Here is an 18,017-nt window from a genome sequence, read left to right on the forward strand (position 1 = left end):
GCACCAAGTCCCGTTCTCCCATCACCCCTGTGCTCGCAGATCTACATTGGCTCCCGGTCTGGGAACACCTCGATTTTAAAATTCCCATCCTTGTTTTCAAATCCTTCCATGGCCTCGCCCCTCCCTATATCTGTAACCTCCTCCAGCCCTACAATCCTCCGAGATCTCTGCGCTCCTCCAATTCTCTGTGCAAGTTTCTTGCGCGTCCCCAATTTTAATCGCTCCACTGTTGGTGGCTGTGCCTTCAGCTGCCTAGGCCCTAAGCTCTGGAATTCCCTTCCTAAACCTCTCCGCCTCTCTCTCCTTGTTTAAGACGCTCCTTAAAACCTAACTCTTTGACCAAGCTTTTGGTCACCCGTCCTAATACCTCCTTATGTGGCTCGGTGTCAAATTTTGTTTGATAACACTCCTGTGAAGTGCCTTGGGGCTTTTTACTATGTTAAAGGTGCTATATAAATGCAAGTTATTGTTGTCCCTGGGATCATCACATACTGGAGGCAGGCTTCTCGGTAACCACCAATGAGCCTCACCAAACTCAAGCCGCAAAACTTCTATGGCAAGCCTTTGAAGGAGCAGGCAGCCTCCAAACTTCCTGGAATTTTTTTCTTTTGCAATTGTCCACCCCAGATCCATTAGAAAACCAATGGGAAGGGCCCTAAAGGCTAGGCCAGACTCTACAGTTTCACATGTTTATGGCTTTTTCATAAAGTTAATGTTCAGTTTCTTGATCTGGTAGAGGAATAGTGCCATTCCTATAAATGTAGTTATTTAATCTACACATATAATCACCTTGATACCATCATTAACTCCTTCCTGAAGATAAGGGAGAATGGAATAATTCCACAGGTCGATGAACCATTCTCTGAACTCTGCCACATTGACTGGAGAGGACAGGAAAAAACAAGGACCTGCGAGAGAATGAATAAAAATTCATAACAATGTTCCATAGAGGCTACTACGTGTCTCAGATTCTTACTGTTTTGAAATTTAATAAGATGAAGCAAGTTGAATAAGTTCAAATATTTGATGAAATAGACTGATTGGCTGACCATCTATTTGACTTTTCAGTTCAATTCACTGTACCACCAATTACAGCTGAGATTGTGGAACAGAAAACAAAGTATCAAAAAAGGTATAGTCAGACCTCATTCCAACAAACCCTGACCAGTGAAGATTTTTAGCCGACTAAGATGTCAGTCTTGGTAATTTCACTCAATATTCTGTGGTAGCAGCAGGAAGGTATCAGCAGCGCTCAGCAAAGGGATGTGCTGGGAGTGTTTCTGATAACAGAGATACATTTTCAATTTCCATTCTTGTGCCAGATTTAACTACAGTGGACTTGAATCTTGTCAAGCACTGATGTTATCAGCCATCTGATGTGATTATAGAATTTTTTTACTTGGCAAGGAGAAAGAACAAGAGCAGCTGTGAAGATCTATCTATTTCCCACTTATCCAAATTCCTACCGACATGACTACAAGTTTGCAAGATTGCCCTTGGGCAGAAAAATAATTTGTTTCCCATCTCTTCTTGACAGAAAAGAAACTGGTAGGGGAATCCAGAACAAGGGGGCATAATCTTAAAATGAGAGCTCGGCCTTTTAGGAGTAACCTGTGACCTTCACCACCTAGAAGGACAAGGGCTGCAGGTGCATGGTAACACCATCAGCTCCAAGTTCCACTCCAAGTCACACAACATCCTGACTTAGACATGTATCACTGTTCCTTCATTGTCGCTGAGTCGAGATCCTGGAACTCCTTATCTAATGGCATTGTGGGAGTACCTTCACCACATGGACTGCAGCGGTTCCAGAAGGCCAACCACCACCTTCCCAGGGGCAATTGGGATGGCAATAAATACTAGCTTTGCCAGTGATGCCCACATCCGAAAGAATGATAAAACAAAAATCAGGAAGCACTTTTTAACATGAAGGATAGTGAAGATCTGGAACGCTCTCCCCCATGATGGGACAATTGAAGTTTAAGACTGAGATCAATAGATTTTTATTCGGTAAGGGTTACAAGGGATATTGAGCAAAGGCAGGTAAATGGTGTTGAGGTACAGATCAGCCATGATCTGATTGAATGGCGGAACAGGCTCAAGGGGCCGAATGGCCTACTCCAGTTTCTATATTCTCCCTCAATGCTTGGCTTAGACATTTAGACATCCTACCCTGTCCAACCAGGAGGCTGCTAAAGCCAACATTACGAGTCCAAATTATAAAACTGATGGCTGAGGTAAGCAAAGCTCACCATGTACAGCACCAGTAAGCTGCTATGGTATTGTTTCCCACACAAATTGTATTTGCACACTAAGAGAGGAAATATTACTGCTGTTCATTACTGCAAATGTGTTCCGTGGTCCTAGTTGGATTTCACCACAAGGGGAAGAGCTCAAAGCCCCTCAAGATTAGTCCCTGATAAGAAGAACTCTGACTAATTCCCGTGAATTTATAATTTCAAGATTCAAATGCATTCACACTAAAATAATTGATATCAAATTAATGAGTCATCTATTGAAGGTTATCAAACAATCACTATTGCCATCCATGAAACAGCACCTACCAATGAGGAAGTCAGAAGTGCTGTGCATTTCCAGAAATGTGTGCAGATGGTACCATAGCTTGGGCACCCAGTTAAGAATATTGAGGATTTCATTATTGTTTGCATTTGCATCATTTTCTGATTCAATCAGCTTCCGTTGTAAGTAGCGATTTAGGAATCCGTTAGCAGGCTCTGCATTGTTAGAAAATGGCACCAGCCTAGAGATCAACATTCGGCATTGTTATTGTTATTCCATAATTTGTAATGACAGACAAAGAAAATACTGTAAAAAACCAGCATTTCGATCTTGTTACAATCTCAGGAGAAAACTACCACAACTCTTCAATTTATGAAGGAGAGAGTAATCCTCTCCCACTCCACAGCCGCAGTTCATCCATCACCAGCTGATTTTCTGCAATTTTTGCTGTTCAGCTGAAAAAGTCATATTATCAATTCAATAGAGTCTAATCCTACTGTCTCATTTTATTACAATCACAATGACAAATATACTATCTCTTAAATATTCAATCGGTTAATTGTCCAGTTATCCTTTCCTTTAACTTTCCTGGACCAACTCTTTGAAGTATTCCATTTTAATTTTAATAAAATATTCACAAAAAGTTGCCTGTTGCTACAAATTAAAACATGCCCATCTTAATGGGTGTTGGAGGACCACACAAATTAAAACACTACAGCCCTGAAATCCCTGGGGGCCTGCTCTGCAGGTGCAAGTGCAGCAGAACAGAAACTCTGCCCCAAATCACCAGGGATGGGGTCACTTGCATGGCCAGGATGGGTGCACCAGCAGCATCCGCCTGAAGCACCAGCAGGAATATTGGAGCAGCACCATGTCGCTCCAATGGCCAAAGGAGGCCCAGCAAGGTCTTGAAGAAAACTGTCATTTTTTTATCTTCTTCTCCTAATGGACCAAGTGGGGACCATTGGGAATGTAATCAATCGCCTTTGGGATCAATTGTCTTTCCCTAGAAAAGGTTTGACGTCTCTTAAGGCATATCTTCTACTGAGGCCCGCAGAGGGTGTAAAAGACAGTATTTCTGGGATAACCCACAAATTCCCCCAGATACAAGTCTTTGTTGTATGGGATGTAGGCAGAAGATCCAGCACAACCCTATTGTAGTGGAATTTAAAAGGCCAGTGCTAATGGTTGGGGGGGGGGGGGGCGGGGGGAGTGAACTGTGCATAAAAAAAATTATATTGTAAAATCTAAGAAAATTCTCAAGAGGAATAAAGATCAGAGAAGGAGCATATAAAGCAATAGTTCTAATTCATACAAATTCCTTGTTGTAGGTAACATGCCAATATACGCCAAGGGTCTGCAACTAATTTATTAACATGCTTTTTCTCTTTCAGATATTGGCAGGCCAGCCTATTTTGTTTTTATTTCAGACTTCCACAGTTTTATTTCTATAGCATTAGTGAATGATTTGGCCCGAATTATTTAAAAACTTTACTTCACTGAACATGAGAAGCCAATCCCTAATATGGAAATTAAATTAAGCTTGCATCAACCAAAGGCATGATTACCATACATACCAGTTTCTAAAGATATGGATCTGTACTTTACCTGAAACTGAGATGAAGGCCATGGTTTGGTGTAGTTTTGACAGGCTGGTTGGTAGTTCCAATTACATATGGACTACATTGTAAGAAAAGATAAACAAAAAATTAATACCGAAGATAATAAAAGGGGCAATATCTAAACTACTATATAGATCTGTTTCCAATTTCAGAACAGTAATTAACTTTTGCAATGCATTTTCTGCAGTTGCAGAAATAGTGTCATTTTCTAATATCCATTTAACACCTTCAACAGATTAAACTAGAAATGACAGTGATACTCAGAAAAATCATTTACTGTTAATGAGGAAGGTTGTACAAGTCACTCAACAATTATTCACAATATGCTCAGCAGGACACACAAAATACAAAATTATAAAAATCGAAGTGTGCCCATCATTTAAAAAGGAAGCTTGTTTTGTAGCGCAGATATAAGTTTGGTATGAGCAGTAAGGGGTTAATTTTCCAAAATGTGCTGGTGATGGAGGAACCTCGCCCACTGCCGGTGCGGACCTGGAATATGACTTGCCAGATATTTAAAAAGAAGAGATGAGGGGCTTGGATTATAATTACATTTTTTAACATCTGAACAAGATTATCTGGAAATTGAATCTTATGTTAAGGTAAAATGTGGTGAAGTACAGATCATTGAAGTAACCGTTATGTATTCACGAGTGAGGGGCGGGAATTAGTAATGTACAAAGAATGCTGGATTATTTAATAGTTTCAAGCTCCACGTGTATTAAGAGGGTAGCATTTGTCAAGCAGAGTTTAATTTCAGTGTAATTCTGCAGAAAAATGTACAGTCAAATCCACTTCCATGAATCTTTCAATAACCAAGTTCATATTTCCCCAATTACAGTACTGATTGGATTTAAAGGTAGAAGTTACTATCTGTGATGTTATTGGATGGTGAAGAGGGGAAATTGGTTCAAATGTATTAAGCAGTTGTACGACAATATTGCTGTAGTCTCTCAATACATATAAGTTCATTTATAAGTAACATTCCAACCTACTGCACTTAAAAGTATTCCACTGTGTGTAAGTACTCTCCTGTGAATATAAAATTAACTCAGAGAGACAGGACCTGTAAAATGTAGAAACTGAACATTCTTTGGTGGGTATATATGTTAGGTTGGTGATTTACTGCAATGGCACATTCCTATTTAGTATCAGTGTATAAGGGCTACAACGAAATACATGTATAATTCATAATTGCATTGTATTCAATGTTTCTCAACAGGTTCTATTTGAAATAGTAACAAATGACAATCTAATCAATATTTAACAGAGAATGGTCTCCAGAATGAAGAGACAGACTATATACAATAAATTGAACCTATGGGGTGCGACGATGGCAGAGTTGTTGTAAAGATACACTGTAAAAAGAAATGCAGTATATGGCCTCAACATCAGAATTTATTTTTTCACTGACATATATAATAGTCTCATTCAAACTGAAATGTTTATTAATATACGTCCCAGTGGCATCAATGACTGTGTTATTTCTAATCATGCACTTACAGTACAGACGGTAGTCTTGATTAGGAGGCGAGATACCACAAAGAGTTTTAACAACTTTCGTTTTCTCTGTTTCCCACCTAGATTTTTTTTTAAACAACTTTCTTTATTGTTACTTTCATGGGGAGGAGGGCATTACAGGAGGGGAGTTGACGAGAGATGCAGCCACTCAGAGGTCAGCAAGTGCCACATGCATTGTAGGTAATGTTTTTAAGGACCTCTTTACAACAATTTACATTTATATTATACCTGTATATAGTTCCTATATTTCAAAGTGCTTTACAGGAGCATAATCAGACAAAAAACTGACGCCAAGCCAAAGGAGAAGATATTAGGGCAGGTGACTAAAAGCTTGGCCAAAGATGCAGATTTTAAGGAGCGTATTAAAGGAGGAGAGAGAGGTGGAGCGCTTTAGGGAGGGAATTCCAGAGCTTAGGGCCTAGATGGCTGAAAGCACTGCGGCCAATGGTGGGGCGAAGGAAGTGGGGGATGCACAAGAGGCTAGAGTTGGAGGAAGGCAAAGTTCTCGGAGGATTGTAGGGGTGGAGGAGGTTAGAGTTAGGGAGGTGTGAGGCCATGGAGGGAATAGAACATGACAATGAGAATTTTAAAATTAAGGTGTTGGCGGACCGGGAGTCGATGTACGTCAGTGAACACAGGTGGCTGATTTAAGGAAATGCTGGCAAATTTTTTTTTGGGTCACACATCCTTCTGGTGAGCCGATATGACTGGCTCCTCCAGATATACCTGATGATGAGGGAATTCCCAAGCATGGGAAACTACGCGTCCCCAGCTCCACCTCATCTGAAAGTTCCACCCCAAACAGCAGCACTCCCCCCCTCCCCCGAAAGATAGTTGTAGCGAAGGCCGAGATCCGGCTTATCTGGGACCTGGCCAATTTTCTGTCCCTTCTGCTGCACTCCTGGGTTTTTGGGCCCCCAATGTTCATCTCACATTCTGCACAGTCTGCTATATGAACACAATAGTGTTCATTCATCAATGAATGAACACTATTGATTCATTGTTTCTTTTTGGGCTCTCATTCTTGGCCTTCCACTCCTCTTTCCTTCTGCCAATTAGTATGGACTCTTTCTGTGCCCACCACCATCATCTCTATTATAGCAACAATACAGAGGACTAATATTGAATACTGCATCACAGAAACTGCTTTACCGAACTAGGATTATTCTGTTCCTTTACCTTCTTCCTATTGTTACTGTGAATATATATATATTTTTAATCAAGTTCAACTTCAAATCACAATTGCAGAATGAATAAAATCCCTGATGGGAGAGGCATTTTAACTTTGAACTTGAGGGTTAAAAAAAATCTATCACTGAATGATTAATTTAACTACCACTAATCATCGTATATCCTATCTATATTTATAGCCAGGAACTGTAATAATCAAAATACATCAACTGAAAAAGATGTCTAAATTAGGTTTTTAGTGCATCATAGAACAAAATATTAAGACATATTTTAAAGTAATAAAAATGATACCTTAACATCACAAATTGAAGGTTGCCAGAAGGAGATATATATTTGTAATATTTGCTTCTAAAAAAAGATTAACTCACATAGATTAAAACAAAGTTATCTTTTTATTTGTTAAATGACAATAATTCACTGCTAGCTGATACTACCATGTCTCACAAGACCAAATCAAATCCTAGCATTATGGTATAGCAAAATACACACCACATGTCTTTCTTGGGCTCTGCTCTGCTTCTGTAGAAACAGGTATTCACATTTCTGTTTACATTTTTAAGCAAATGTATTCAAATAAAACTGCCTTTATACTTTTCTCAGCACTTTATTGCATGGGTAGTGCATCGCATAGCTACTGTGATTCCACAGTTTTAAAGCTCCACATCTTCTTTATTACTGTAGTTAGTTCCATCCATTGTAGAAATGTGGTATATTTTAGTGCGCATTATTTTGGTGGGGAGCTGATGAAAGAAGCTGTATGGCCCCCAAAAGCTATGTACTTCGTTGCTCTAGTGACAGTATCACGCAAGTTACTTTAGCCCCGATTTTAAACTAACCTGTCCCGTTCTCATCGGGCAGGTTAGATTAAAATTGCGGCTTTTGTCTTTCCTAATATTGTGATAAATGTTAGATTTTACCATAAACTTTTAACAATTCTGTGTGCTTTTAACTGTAGATCAAATAACATGACCAAGAGACCTGTAATGAATACAATTGGCCGTATTCTAGCATACAATTAACAGTAAAAAAAAATGCATAACTACCATTTATGATATTTGCATGTAAGGGCGCCATTGACAAGTTCACTTAGAGAACCAGGGTCACTGAGGTCGTCAAGTATTATAATCAATGGTACATTTCCTGTGCTGGTTTCTCTGTCAATTTGATTGGCGAGGTTGGAAAGGTACAGCTGCAAATCCTACAGGGGAAATACATACACACATCAAAACTGAAATAACATTTTCTCATCATAAAAACACTGATGAAGCAGCCTTAATGAAATTTTGCTTAGTTAATAACATTATGCAAAGCTCATTAGGACCAATTTGTTTTTAGCTGATCATGATCATTCCTCTTTAAACCTAAACACTGACGATTCAAGGGCCCTGAAATGACACTGAATATTAGCATATCTACACTTAATTTCATATGAAATTACTTTGTCTCTTATTTTAACTGAGATGGTAACCCACTAAAATAATAGTCAAGTGTTAACATTTGTACAATAATATTCACAGTGTCATTTCAAGGCTATGTGCTTTTCAGCTCACTGCATGATAATGTCTTTCTATTCTACTTTTAATGCAATTAAGTTTGATTATTCCTTCTATAAACTTGGGAATTAACCAGCACTGTTACAATTTGGGGTGAATTCCAATCCTTTTAACTCATGCTCGCAGTAAAAAGCAGTTTGCATATTCAGCTCCATGTCTCCTATGTATTGAAACTTACAACCTTATGAGTGATGTGATTTGGATAGAATGCATCATGTGAATTGGGTAGCATGCCACAATATTACCCTTTTCACATTATTATGCACCAGAGACCATTCTCTAACCACATTCTGTCCCCACTGCCAGACCATAACATTCAAGCTAAACTGATAGATTTATTTACAAGATAATTACACAGAAGCAGAAACACACAGAGGCCCAAACAGTACAATACTTGAGTTACTCAATGCATAAATTATTTCAAAACAATAAAAAGTCCTAAATATTCAGCAGTTCCTTTCAATACTTTTTGAATGAATTCTCTAGTGAATCATTACATGGCAAAGATTCCTTGGAGGCCCTTTTGGCCAACTCCTCTGGATGAGGTAGTGCAAAGCAGGGAACTGAAGTCCTTGGTGAAAATTTTTAATTCTTATACAACATTTTTGTAACTTCAAAAGACAAATTTCAACACCCAAGATGAAAGGGGTTCTTTTTCAATAGATGGGCAATCAGGACAGTTAATCATTTCTATTACTGAACTAGATAAGGTTCGAATAGCCGTCTCTTCTGGCCATTTGGTGGTTTCATTTGCTTTTGACAGCAACCTATCATAGAATCATTACAGCACAGAAGGAGGCCATTTGGCCTATCGAGCCCGTGCCGGCTCTTTGTAGGAGCAATCCAGTTAGTCCCATTCCCCTGCTCTTTCCCCATAGCCCTGCAAATTTTTTTTCTTCAAATATTTATCCAATTCATTTTTGAAAGCCACGATTGAATCTGCATCCACCTCCCTTTCAGGTAGCGCATTCCAGATCAGCTACTTGCTGCATAAAAAAGTTTCTCCTCACATCACTTTTGCTTCTTTTGCCAATCACCTTAAATCTGTGTCCTCTGGTTCTCGATCCTTCCACCAATGGGAACAGTTTCTCTCTATTTACTTTATCTAAACCTGTCAGAGAAGTCATCCTTAATGTCTGATGGATTGTGGCTGGAGCTTATTCATAAAAATATCCATTATCCTTCAAAGGATCAAGAATTCAAAAAGCAACGACCCCTTAGAATAAAGTGACTTTATCCTGTCTGTCTTTCATATAAAACAACCAGCCTGCTCTCATGAAGCCAGCTCGGTCCTGAATTTCTTCTGGGATACTGCTACTGCTAGATCTCTGCTTTGTTCTTGAAGTCCCGGTGTTATCCTGGGGAGGGGGAGGACCTTTTTGTTCCACTTCCCCCTTCGGAAGTGACGTCAGAGAAGGATGCAGGCTAGTTTCCTTACGTCAGCCAGTCACAAAGCAACTGATTGCCGTAAGGAAAGCAGCCTTCCTATAAATGGCAAATCCTTGATGGTTCTGTATTTCTTTGGCCGGACCAGTTGGTACTTGATCCCAGCAGCTGGCACTGGATTCTCAACAGCTGGCACTGGATTCCCAACAGCTAGCAAATGCTGTAAAGTCCTCTCTGCCCAACTAGCAGGTGCCCCAGTTGAACTGATACTAGCAAGGGCACCCACCCATTTTATAAAAAAAGCTTCACCCTGGGAATTGCAGTAGGGTTGGGGATGTAACCAGCCAGTGAACAGGAAGTCCTGCTCCATCTTTTTGGCAGAACAGGATTGCGGGCTACTGTCTCTTAGAAACTGATGTGGAGATGCCGGTGATGGACTGGGGTTGACAATTGTAAACAATTTTACAACACCAAGTTATAGTCCAGCAATTTTATTTTAAATTCACAAGCTTTCGGAGGCTACCTCCTTCGTCAGGTGAACGATGTGAAAATCGTGCATTGTGTATTTGGCTATCACAGATTATGCCAAAAGACCTCTTTTAAAAATACAGCTACCTAAAGTCAGTCTTTAAATCACATCATCTTGTTTTCTAAAGTCATCATCTAAAAAAGGTAGAATACAGAAAGCTTCCTGTTTGAGGCATAATGGAGCTCTGTTTTTGTCACAGACATAAACAAGCAGTAATTCAGAGCACACAAAGAAAAAAATTCTGCACATTTGTGAAGTACTAATTTATAATTTCAACCCCCTCCACTTCTTGCAGCTTCTAGTAGAAAAAAACACACGTACTCATTTTCCACATTGCAAAGGAGATTCAATAATCAAGTTGTGAACAATACCTTCTAAAAATTACCTTGCATGAGTGTGTATCCATATTAAACGTTACAATGATTTCATCTGTGACCTCTCGTCCTGATCTCTGAACCAAGTATTCAGCCAAGCGAATAGATAGGTAGGACTTGCCAGTCCCACTGGGGCCTGACAAGATAAGCCTTCGATGTTTGAGCAGAAGACTGATGTAATGCTGCATCATTGGTTTGGGAATCAGGGTTTCAAAAACCAAACTGTCTACACTTTTCTCTTTTAATCCTGAAAAGAAATCACTTTGGTTAATTCTCCAATTAAATTGATTATTTTCAATATTGTTGATGGCATAAAGGAAGCTAATTTATATCACTTTAAGGAAGTAAAATTGGAAATCAGGCTACACTTGCTTACTGTATTGTATCCAACAGACCCTGTGTGTTTCCAGGTTACAAGCTTCCTATAGGAGTAAAATATATGTTTGCCTCTGAACTTACCCATTACAAATTTTCTGAATAATGTTACAAGTCCGATACGACTTGGTTCCAAAATTTGCAGTACACTGTTTAAATAAAAACAAATTATGTTGCGCATTATAGAAGGGATTTTCCTCGGAGAGCACAGCAGTAGCGCAACTCGAAGTGCACATGTGTATCTTGCATCACAGGCATGGGGAGAGAGCTTCCTGGTATTTTCCAAGGTCCCCTCATTTAAATTATTATGCAGCGCTCCTGGCATTGATTGTGTCATGACTGGAGGTGGGTGGGGGCGGGAGGGTAATATCCTGGGCAAGAGTATAAGAGAGCAGATGCCATGTCTTAAAGGGTAACCTGCACTTACTATGTTGGTAAAGTTCAGTGTTGGCCAATTGCTTTTTGTTGGATTTTGATCACATTCCAGGAGACTCCAAGGGTCTGGAGAGAAGGGTGGATGGCTCCCTTTTTTAGACAGAGCCATTGAGATTATACTCAGAGAGGTAAATCAAAGGACGGTTGCAATCTCTGGGTCGGATGGGCACCGTCCTCTGTAGAGAGCTGTGTAGACCGCGTAGGAAGAAATGGGGGGGGGGCAGATCAATACCATATCTGTGGTCAGGAAGTCACTGCAGATGTGCAACAAATTTGATGGTCTGACTGCAAGAGATTGCACAGTTCCAAGACTGTCTTCCCTGCTGAAGCAGACCTCCTTTGACATGTCCAAATAATTATGGCATTGTCGCTACAACATCCTCCTTGGGTATGAGCAAATCTGCTAAGTCCCTCTCCGACGCAGTCACAGCTGCCTCTGTTCATACTTGTATAACTCTTCCTCATCCTCTTTCTCCATGAACATAGAAGGAACACAAAGGAATGCCCATTCTATGCTGTGGGGGGTTATTTCTAGGTAGAGGACTACTCTCCTGAACAGTAGGAGCAGACACAAAAAATGTGTAAAAATCAGCAATAAGCTTGAGAACTAGCCTAAAAAGCAATGAAATGTAAAGAACACCTGCAAGAACTAACTAAAAATTCCAAAACAAATTTTCACCTCCAATCTATTTGCAACAATAAGTGACATTACTGCTTTAACAGCTTTTCTTCTACTGACCAAGAAGTCAGGTTCCAAGTGCAGTCAGGTTCATGCTGCAGGAGTGAACAAACAGGAACTATGGGGCATCTTAATTTATATGCTTTTGGGACCTTTAATAACATTCGTGCATGCTAGTAGTATGAGCCCTTCCTGCTTTTGGTGCTGTCCAGTCGGAAAATATCAACCCCCGCAATTTTGCCGTTCTGATGTGGTACCCAAATAACCAAACCCCCTGCTTGCATCACTTGTGCACTAGAATGGAAACTTCCCCGTACAATGTTACATTATGGGAACATTGACTTCATCGCATGACTTGTATAACTGTATTTTGCTTTCTTTTATAAAGTTTGTTCATTTCTACACCATCCATCATCAGCCACGACAATGTGTTATCCTTTGTGGATTAACAGGCATAAGATTTACATTCATAGTACAAGACAAGTAAGGCACTGTGTTTCTTTTTTTCAAAAAAACAAAGGACGGCCATCATTTTGGTCATCCAGAAATTATAGAATTCCAGATACATGGATAAGTTGGACAATAAATAGCCATCACTGGACTTCAAGGTTGTGACACCTCTGAATAGGTGTTCATGAGTATGAAACAAGTGATTTTCTAACACAAATTACAAGTGGTTTTGGGATTTGATATCATATACGTTTGTTTAACTTAAGCCCCGATGTTAATCTAACCAGCCTGGCGGGAGTGGTACGGACGCCCGTTTTACATCCCACCTGATTTTACGCTCCCTTATGAATAATAGCTCTTGCTTCGACTGGAGCTGGGACTTCTCAAAATTGACTATTAATCCCAGTTTTTGGACTGTATCAAATTCTGCCACATGCTTGTTCTGACAGATTTTGACCATGGTGCACTGATAAAGCAATTGCGCTGACACAAATATACATGGACATGTTGCATTCTCAGATACACTGCACTCAAGGACAGGCAGTGTGAAAATCTTGGGTGCTGAGTAGAGGCTAAAGTGGAGTACCAACCACAATGTTCAGTTTAAATAAACAGCACTTCCTCTATACATTCATTCAAACACTACCCTCACTATAACACACATTTTGCATGACTCCCAAAAAATGAAGACAGTCCAGTGTACATGTACACTCATGAATTGTTCATTAATTAACAGTAAGGAGATCTTAAAACAAAAAGAGAGACATTTAGGCTAAATGTTTGCGGATTCCCCATTGTTTCTTTTATTCACTGACCTTTCAAAGTTACGGAGAAGCTCGTGGCTTCTTTTCCCATATATCTGTAGGGCAGCAGGTCCGGTGCATCAGTTCCGAATACTCGTTTTACATGTTCGACACTATAGCTGTAGATGGCATCTGTGCTCAACCCAAGACAAGATACTGGGTCCACCTTCGTAATGTAGTCCTAAGAGAACGGTACAACTAGGTAAGATGGTGGCAGATTTTATTGAATGTTTTGTTATGTAAAATTCTATGAGCACCCATTTTGCCTCAGAGAGTAATTATATATTGTATATAATAAAATCCATTATTGAGCCCTAATTTAATTTTGAAAAATATTTTCTAATGCAGCGTCAGCACTAGGTTTCCTCCAAAATCGATTTATTTCATTTTATGCATTTCTTTCATTTTTGTAATGCAAGATCAAGCACTTAGGGTTTTAAGGATCTGTGGTATAACACTGGGTTTGTATACTATATGACTGAAAGGAAAAACTAGAAAATATTTTTTGAAGCAATAATCCAAGAATAACCCAGAAATAGAAATTCATTGTGTGCCCCTTGAATCCAATTGTATTTTATTACTTCTTAATGTTCCTAAATCATAAGAATCTACAGATTTTTCTTTTTTAAAAACTAAGTACTGGAAGGTTCAATTTAAGAATGAGCAATGTTCATTAAAACGAGTTCATTCAGTATGAACAGAAAGCTGTCTATTAGGTTTCTTTTAAGTTTGATCTCAGAACAATCAGATTAAAGTCTCCCAGTAGTTTATCTCCTCGTCAGAGAATACTCATGGGAAAGTGCAGAATCTCAAAGTTTCTGCTGCATTCTTGTAGAAAATGTAGGCTACTGTTTTCAGTTACAAAGGAAGGTTCCCTATGTTCAGTGAAATTATTAACATATTCTTTATAAATATGGGCAGCTGTATTACAATTACATGCAAATGATGGGAATGCACCATCTGACACATTTCTATCATTTGTGCTTTAGCAACACTGTGCTCAAGGGATGCCCACATGTCCCTGGTGTCTAGCATTGCTATGGGTGGCAGGAGGGAGGGAGGGGGGGTTAAAAATTAAAGGGCTGGATTGACTGAACTGGCTATGTCATTTTTTTCTTTTTTTCCCTTCAAATTTTGCCCTTCTTCAGCCACAGTATATTGCAACAGGTCTCCCAAGATCTGCTGCAGCCAATCTTCACCTTCCCTGCAGGTGGATTCTTTGACAGAGGAGACAAGCTCACTTAAATATGCAAATAATCCTGAACATGGAAAATCAGCATAGTTCAGGATAGCATTCTTGTGGCTAGTGAAACTCCCATCCTGCCAATGATGCAACAGGATAATTAGGAACACAGATATGGACAGATCCTTCAGCACAGTGCACATATTATGCAACTCAGAAGTGCAGGGCAAGTGTGGAATATATTTACTGCCAATCTTCTCCCCTCTTCTGAAGAGGTTAATTCCTTGCTGAGATATGTTTGTATGAGCACCAATTACTGTTCAGTGCTTTGCTCAAGTAGCTGCTATTCATGTGAGTGTTGATAATGAGTATCAGCAGGCTGTTCTGTCACTGGTGGACACCACAGGCTAGCCCAATCCTGTCTTCACCTAATGTCCAATTACACATACTTCCAACTGGTATTACTGGATAATGATTGGAAGCGAGAATCCTGACTGATTTTCTCTTTCAGAAGCACTGAAGCAAACTTTAGCACCCCTTCTGCTGTTGGCTGAGATCAGCTAACTCAGCAAAGGATGGGTATCAAACCAGGACATTCTTCATATGTACGGCCCAGCTACTCACTGGGTAAACTCAGTTATCAGGAGAGAGTAGAATGTGGAATTTAAACACACTCACTCACACTCCTTTTTTTACACCATCCATACTCTTGCATCATCCCAACAGAACATGTTGAACAGTCTCCTCTTCCTCTCTCACATATCTCTAGAGAGAAGAGATAGAACCTTCTTCCATACTAAAAATTCTATGAAAATGAAAAAATTCATGGGGCTATTTCCACTTGGAACATAATTTAACGCAACACAGTTGAGTTATGATGAACTCCTTAACTAGAGATAGGTTTAAGGACAAAAAAAAATTGAAATCTGAATTTGGTGGCTTTTGCCTGTAATTAAAATGTTGTACTGCTACTCAATTTGACACAGCCTCTGAAATCGGATTTATTTTACATTTTGTTTACATCTTATGAACAGAATCAAGGCTGAAGCCTCATAGTTGCTCTACGACTCAATGGAAGAACATGTTATAAAGGGAATTCCATGCTCACAGGGAGCGCAGATTAGAGAAGCAGGGCTATAACATTGCACTCTATCTTGACATGTCATCTCTTTGTTTCTCTGCTGAGTGCACGGGATCACGGAATACATCTTTGGTCAAATCGGCACTGTTAAGTTTATTTCTTCATCCTCAAGTGGAGTTTTCTGATACATTTGACCTTTTTTTAGATGCTCCTCCTTCAACTGCAACTCTTTACGTTTTAAAACTCCCTTCCCAGCTCTATCAAATAATTTTTTTAACAAAACATTTAGTTATTCTCAAAAAGCTCCCATTCAGTACGTCACCACACCGATTTTCCACAAAACTCTGTCTTCTTGGAACTTCAATTCCCTCATGACAGATTTTCCCAACTTTCCTTCCTTGGTTTCAAGTTACATTTTAAGACTGAGTAGCTTTTTTACTTAATTGAAAATGGTTTTGAGAGAAAGCAAGCAAGTCAGACACTGAACCTCTCGGCAATCAATAAGAACTTAACACTGATGGCAAATAATTGAAGGCTGTATATCTTGCATTTATCTTGAGTAATAAATTTACATTCATAGTTGGTTTGGAGACAGTGAATTACATGGGTTTTATTATTTGTAACATTTTACTAAACAAGCTTGTTTTGCAGTTACAATGGAACCATTATGTCGAGCTGCTGGAGATTGACAAAAAACCTAATGACTAGTTTATTGCTTAATTGTCCAGTTTTATTACCTAGTTTGGGAAATCTTCACATGCTACGGAAAATCTTAAAAAATAATTGGGGGATAGAAAGTGAGACTGTGCCAAAAGTAGGCATTAAACTAGGCAATGGAACTAGACAACTAATGGATCACATGGTTTTACAGCTTTGGACTGAGGTTCGGAATCAGTTGATTGCCTATCAATCAGTTTCGTGTATACTTCTGAAGTCCAAAACAATTCAAAATCCAATAGTTCAAGATTAAAGGATACAAAATTGGATCAAGAAAAAATACTGGACAAAAGCACGGTGACACATGATTAATAAACCAGTTAATTCCGAGTAGGATTAGCAAAAATTGTGTCTCAAAACAACTAATTAGGTAACACCATCATCTTAACAGACCTCCAATCAGAGTTCTTTCCCTTACTGCAGCTAAAGGTGCAAAGTAAAACCTCCACTGAAGGGAGAGATTGGGAATATTTTATAATATCACTGAAGTACTGAAACACCCCGTGTATTTAATAACATGTGGGAAAGGATTTTTTGTTCAATTTAAGCATTTCATATGAATGAAATACTTAGAATTCATGATTATTGGCCTTAAACTTTAAGTAGGCTTCCTGTTTTGCGATTAAACTGATCACAACTTTGCCCTTCTTCTAATCCCAACTATTCTAAAATCAGTGTTTTTTTATTGTTAATACTGTACCAAGAAATCACCTAAAATGCATTCCTCAAATTTCATTATTCCATAATCATTTGCATTTTAATAATGCTGGATTTTGTTTCTGAGCTTCTTTCAGAGTAATAGAAACAGAAAATGATTCCACAGGATCATCATTTGCACCAGAAATAATAGCTGCCAATTTGTGTGAGTTTTGAGAAACACAGCCAATCTAGAAAGGTACGTGAAATACTAGCACCAAAAATCATACAAAAGAACAAAAATTTAGTGTATCCTAAAATGTCAAAGGACTGAAAATTGGCAAAAATAAACATGAAAATCCAGGAAGGCTCACAAAAGGCTTTCCATACCTGTAGAATATATTGAATATTTCAGATTCATTGTATAATGTTAAGAAGTTCTCTAGTAAATCACATTTTCTATCTATAATAATTTCACGTTTATTTAATCACTTAAAGGAAATCACTTGAAGATGTTAATCCTACATAAGGTCAATAAATGTCAACCAGAATGGATCTCCCAGCTGAAAATGCTCCTGATAAACCAACAAGTTTATATTCACCAAAGCACTGTTCTGTTCTTCCCATAGGGTTAGAATATGGAGGAGGGACTGACAGGAGATTGGGTCTGCAATGTAACGGGGTAGAAGGAGAACTGAAGTGACAATAAATTGTGGGAAGAAAAGGCACGAGAATGAAGCAGCAGTAGTTTAGTGCTGGCTGAGTGTAGTGTTGCCAAAGGGTTAGCAGACCAAGGGTACAGTAATCCTAATAAAAGATTTTCACCAACAGCAGTAATGGGAACAAATGAAGTTGTGTCCCTCAAAGCTAGAACTGATCCAGAAGGCAGTGCAAATGGAATGGGGTTGTATATTGAAGAAAAATTACAAGGTTGATTTGTGTGGATTTTCCTCAAGGGAAAA

At 39.0% G+C, this 18,017-nt stretch overlaps 1 protein-coding gene across 3 annotated transcripts in view; it reads right to left on the bottom strand.

Annotated features, from left to right (window-relative positions):
- LOC137344431 (neuron navigator 1-like) overlaps nt 1-18,017 on the bottom strand; it is a 420,186-nt gene that overhangs the window by 17,636 nt on the left and 384,533 nt on the right. For all 3 annotated transcript variants that reach the window (XM_068007396.1, XM_068007397.1, XM_068007398.1), the window contains 6 exons: nt 13,451-13,619; nt 10,708-10,943; nt 7,898-8,052; nt 4,129-4,200; nt 2,565-2,761; nt 790-908 (listed from right to left, as the gene is read on the bottom strand). In XM_068007396.1, coding sequence (XP_067863497.1) covers nt 790-908; nt 2,565-2,761; nt 4,129-4,200; nt 7,898-8,052; nt 10,708-10,943; nt 13,451-13,619 — 948 coding nt within the window. The remainder of the gene's footprint in view (nt 1-789; nt 909-2,564; nt 2,762-4,128; nt 4,201-7,897; nt 8,053-10,707; nt 10,944-13,450; nt 13,620-18,017) is intronic.

Source organism: Heptranchias perlo, chromosome 27 (assembly GCF_035084215.1).
Source record: "Heptranchias perlo isolate sHepPer1 chromosome 27, sHepPer1.hap1, whole genome shotgun sequence".
In the NCBI taxonomy this organism is placed as follows: domain Eukaryota; kingdom Metazoa; phylum Chordata; class Chondrichthyes; order Hexanchiformes; family Hexanchidae; genus Heptranchias; species Heptranchias perlo.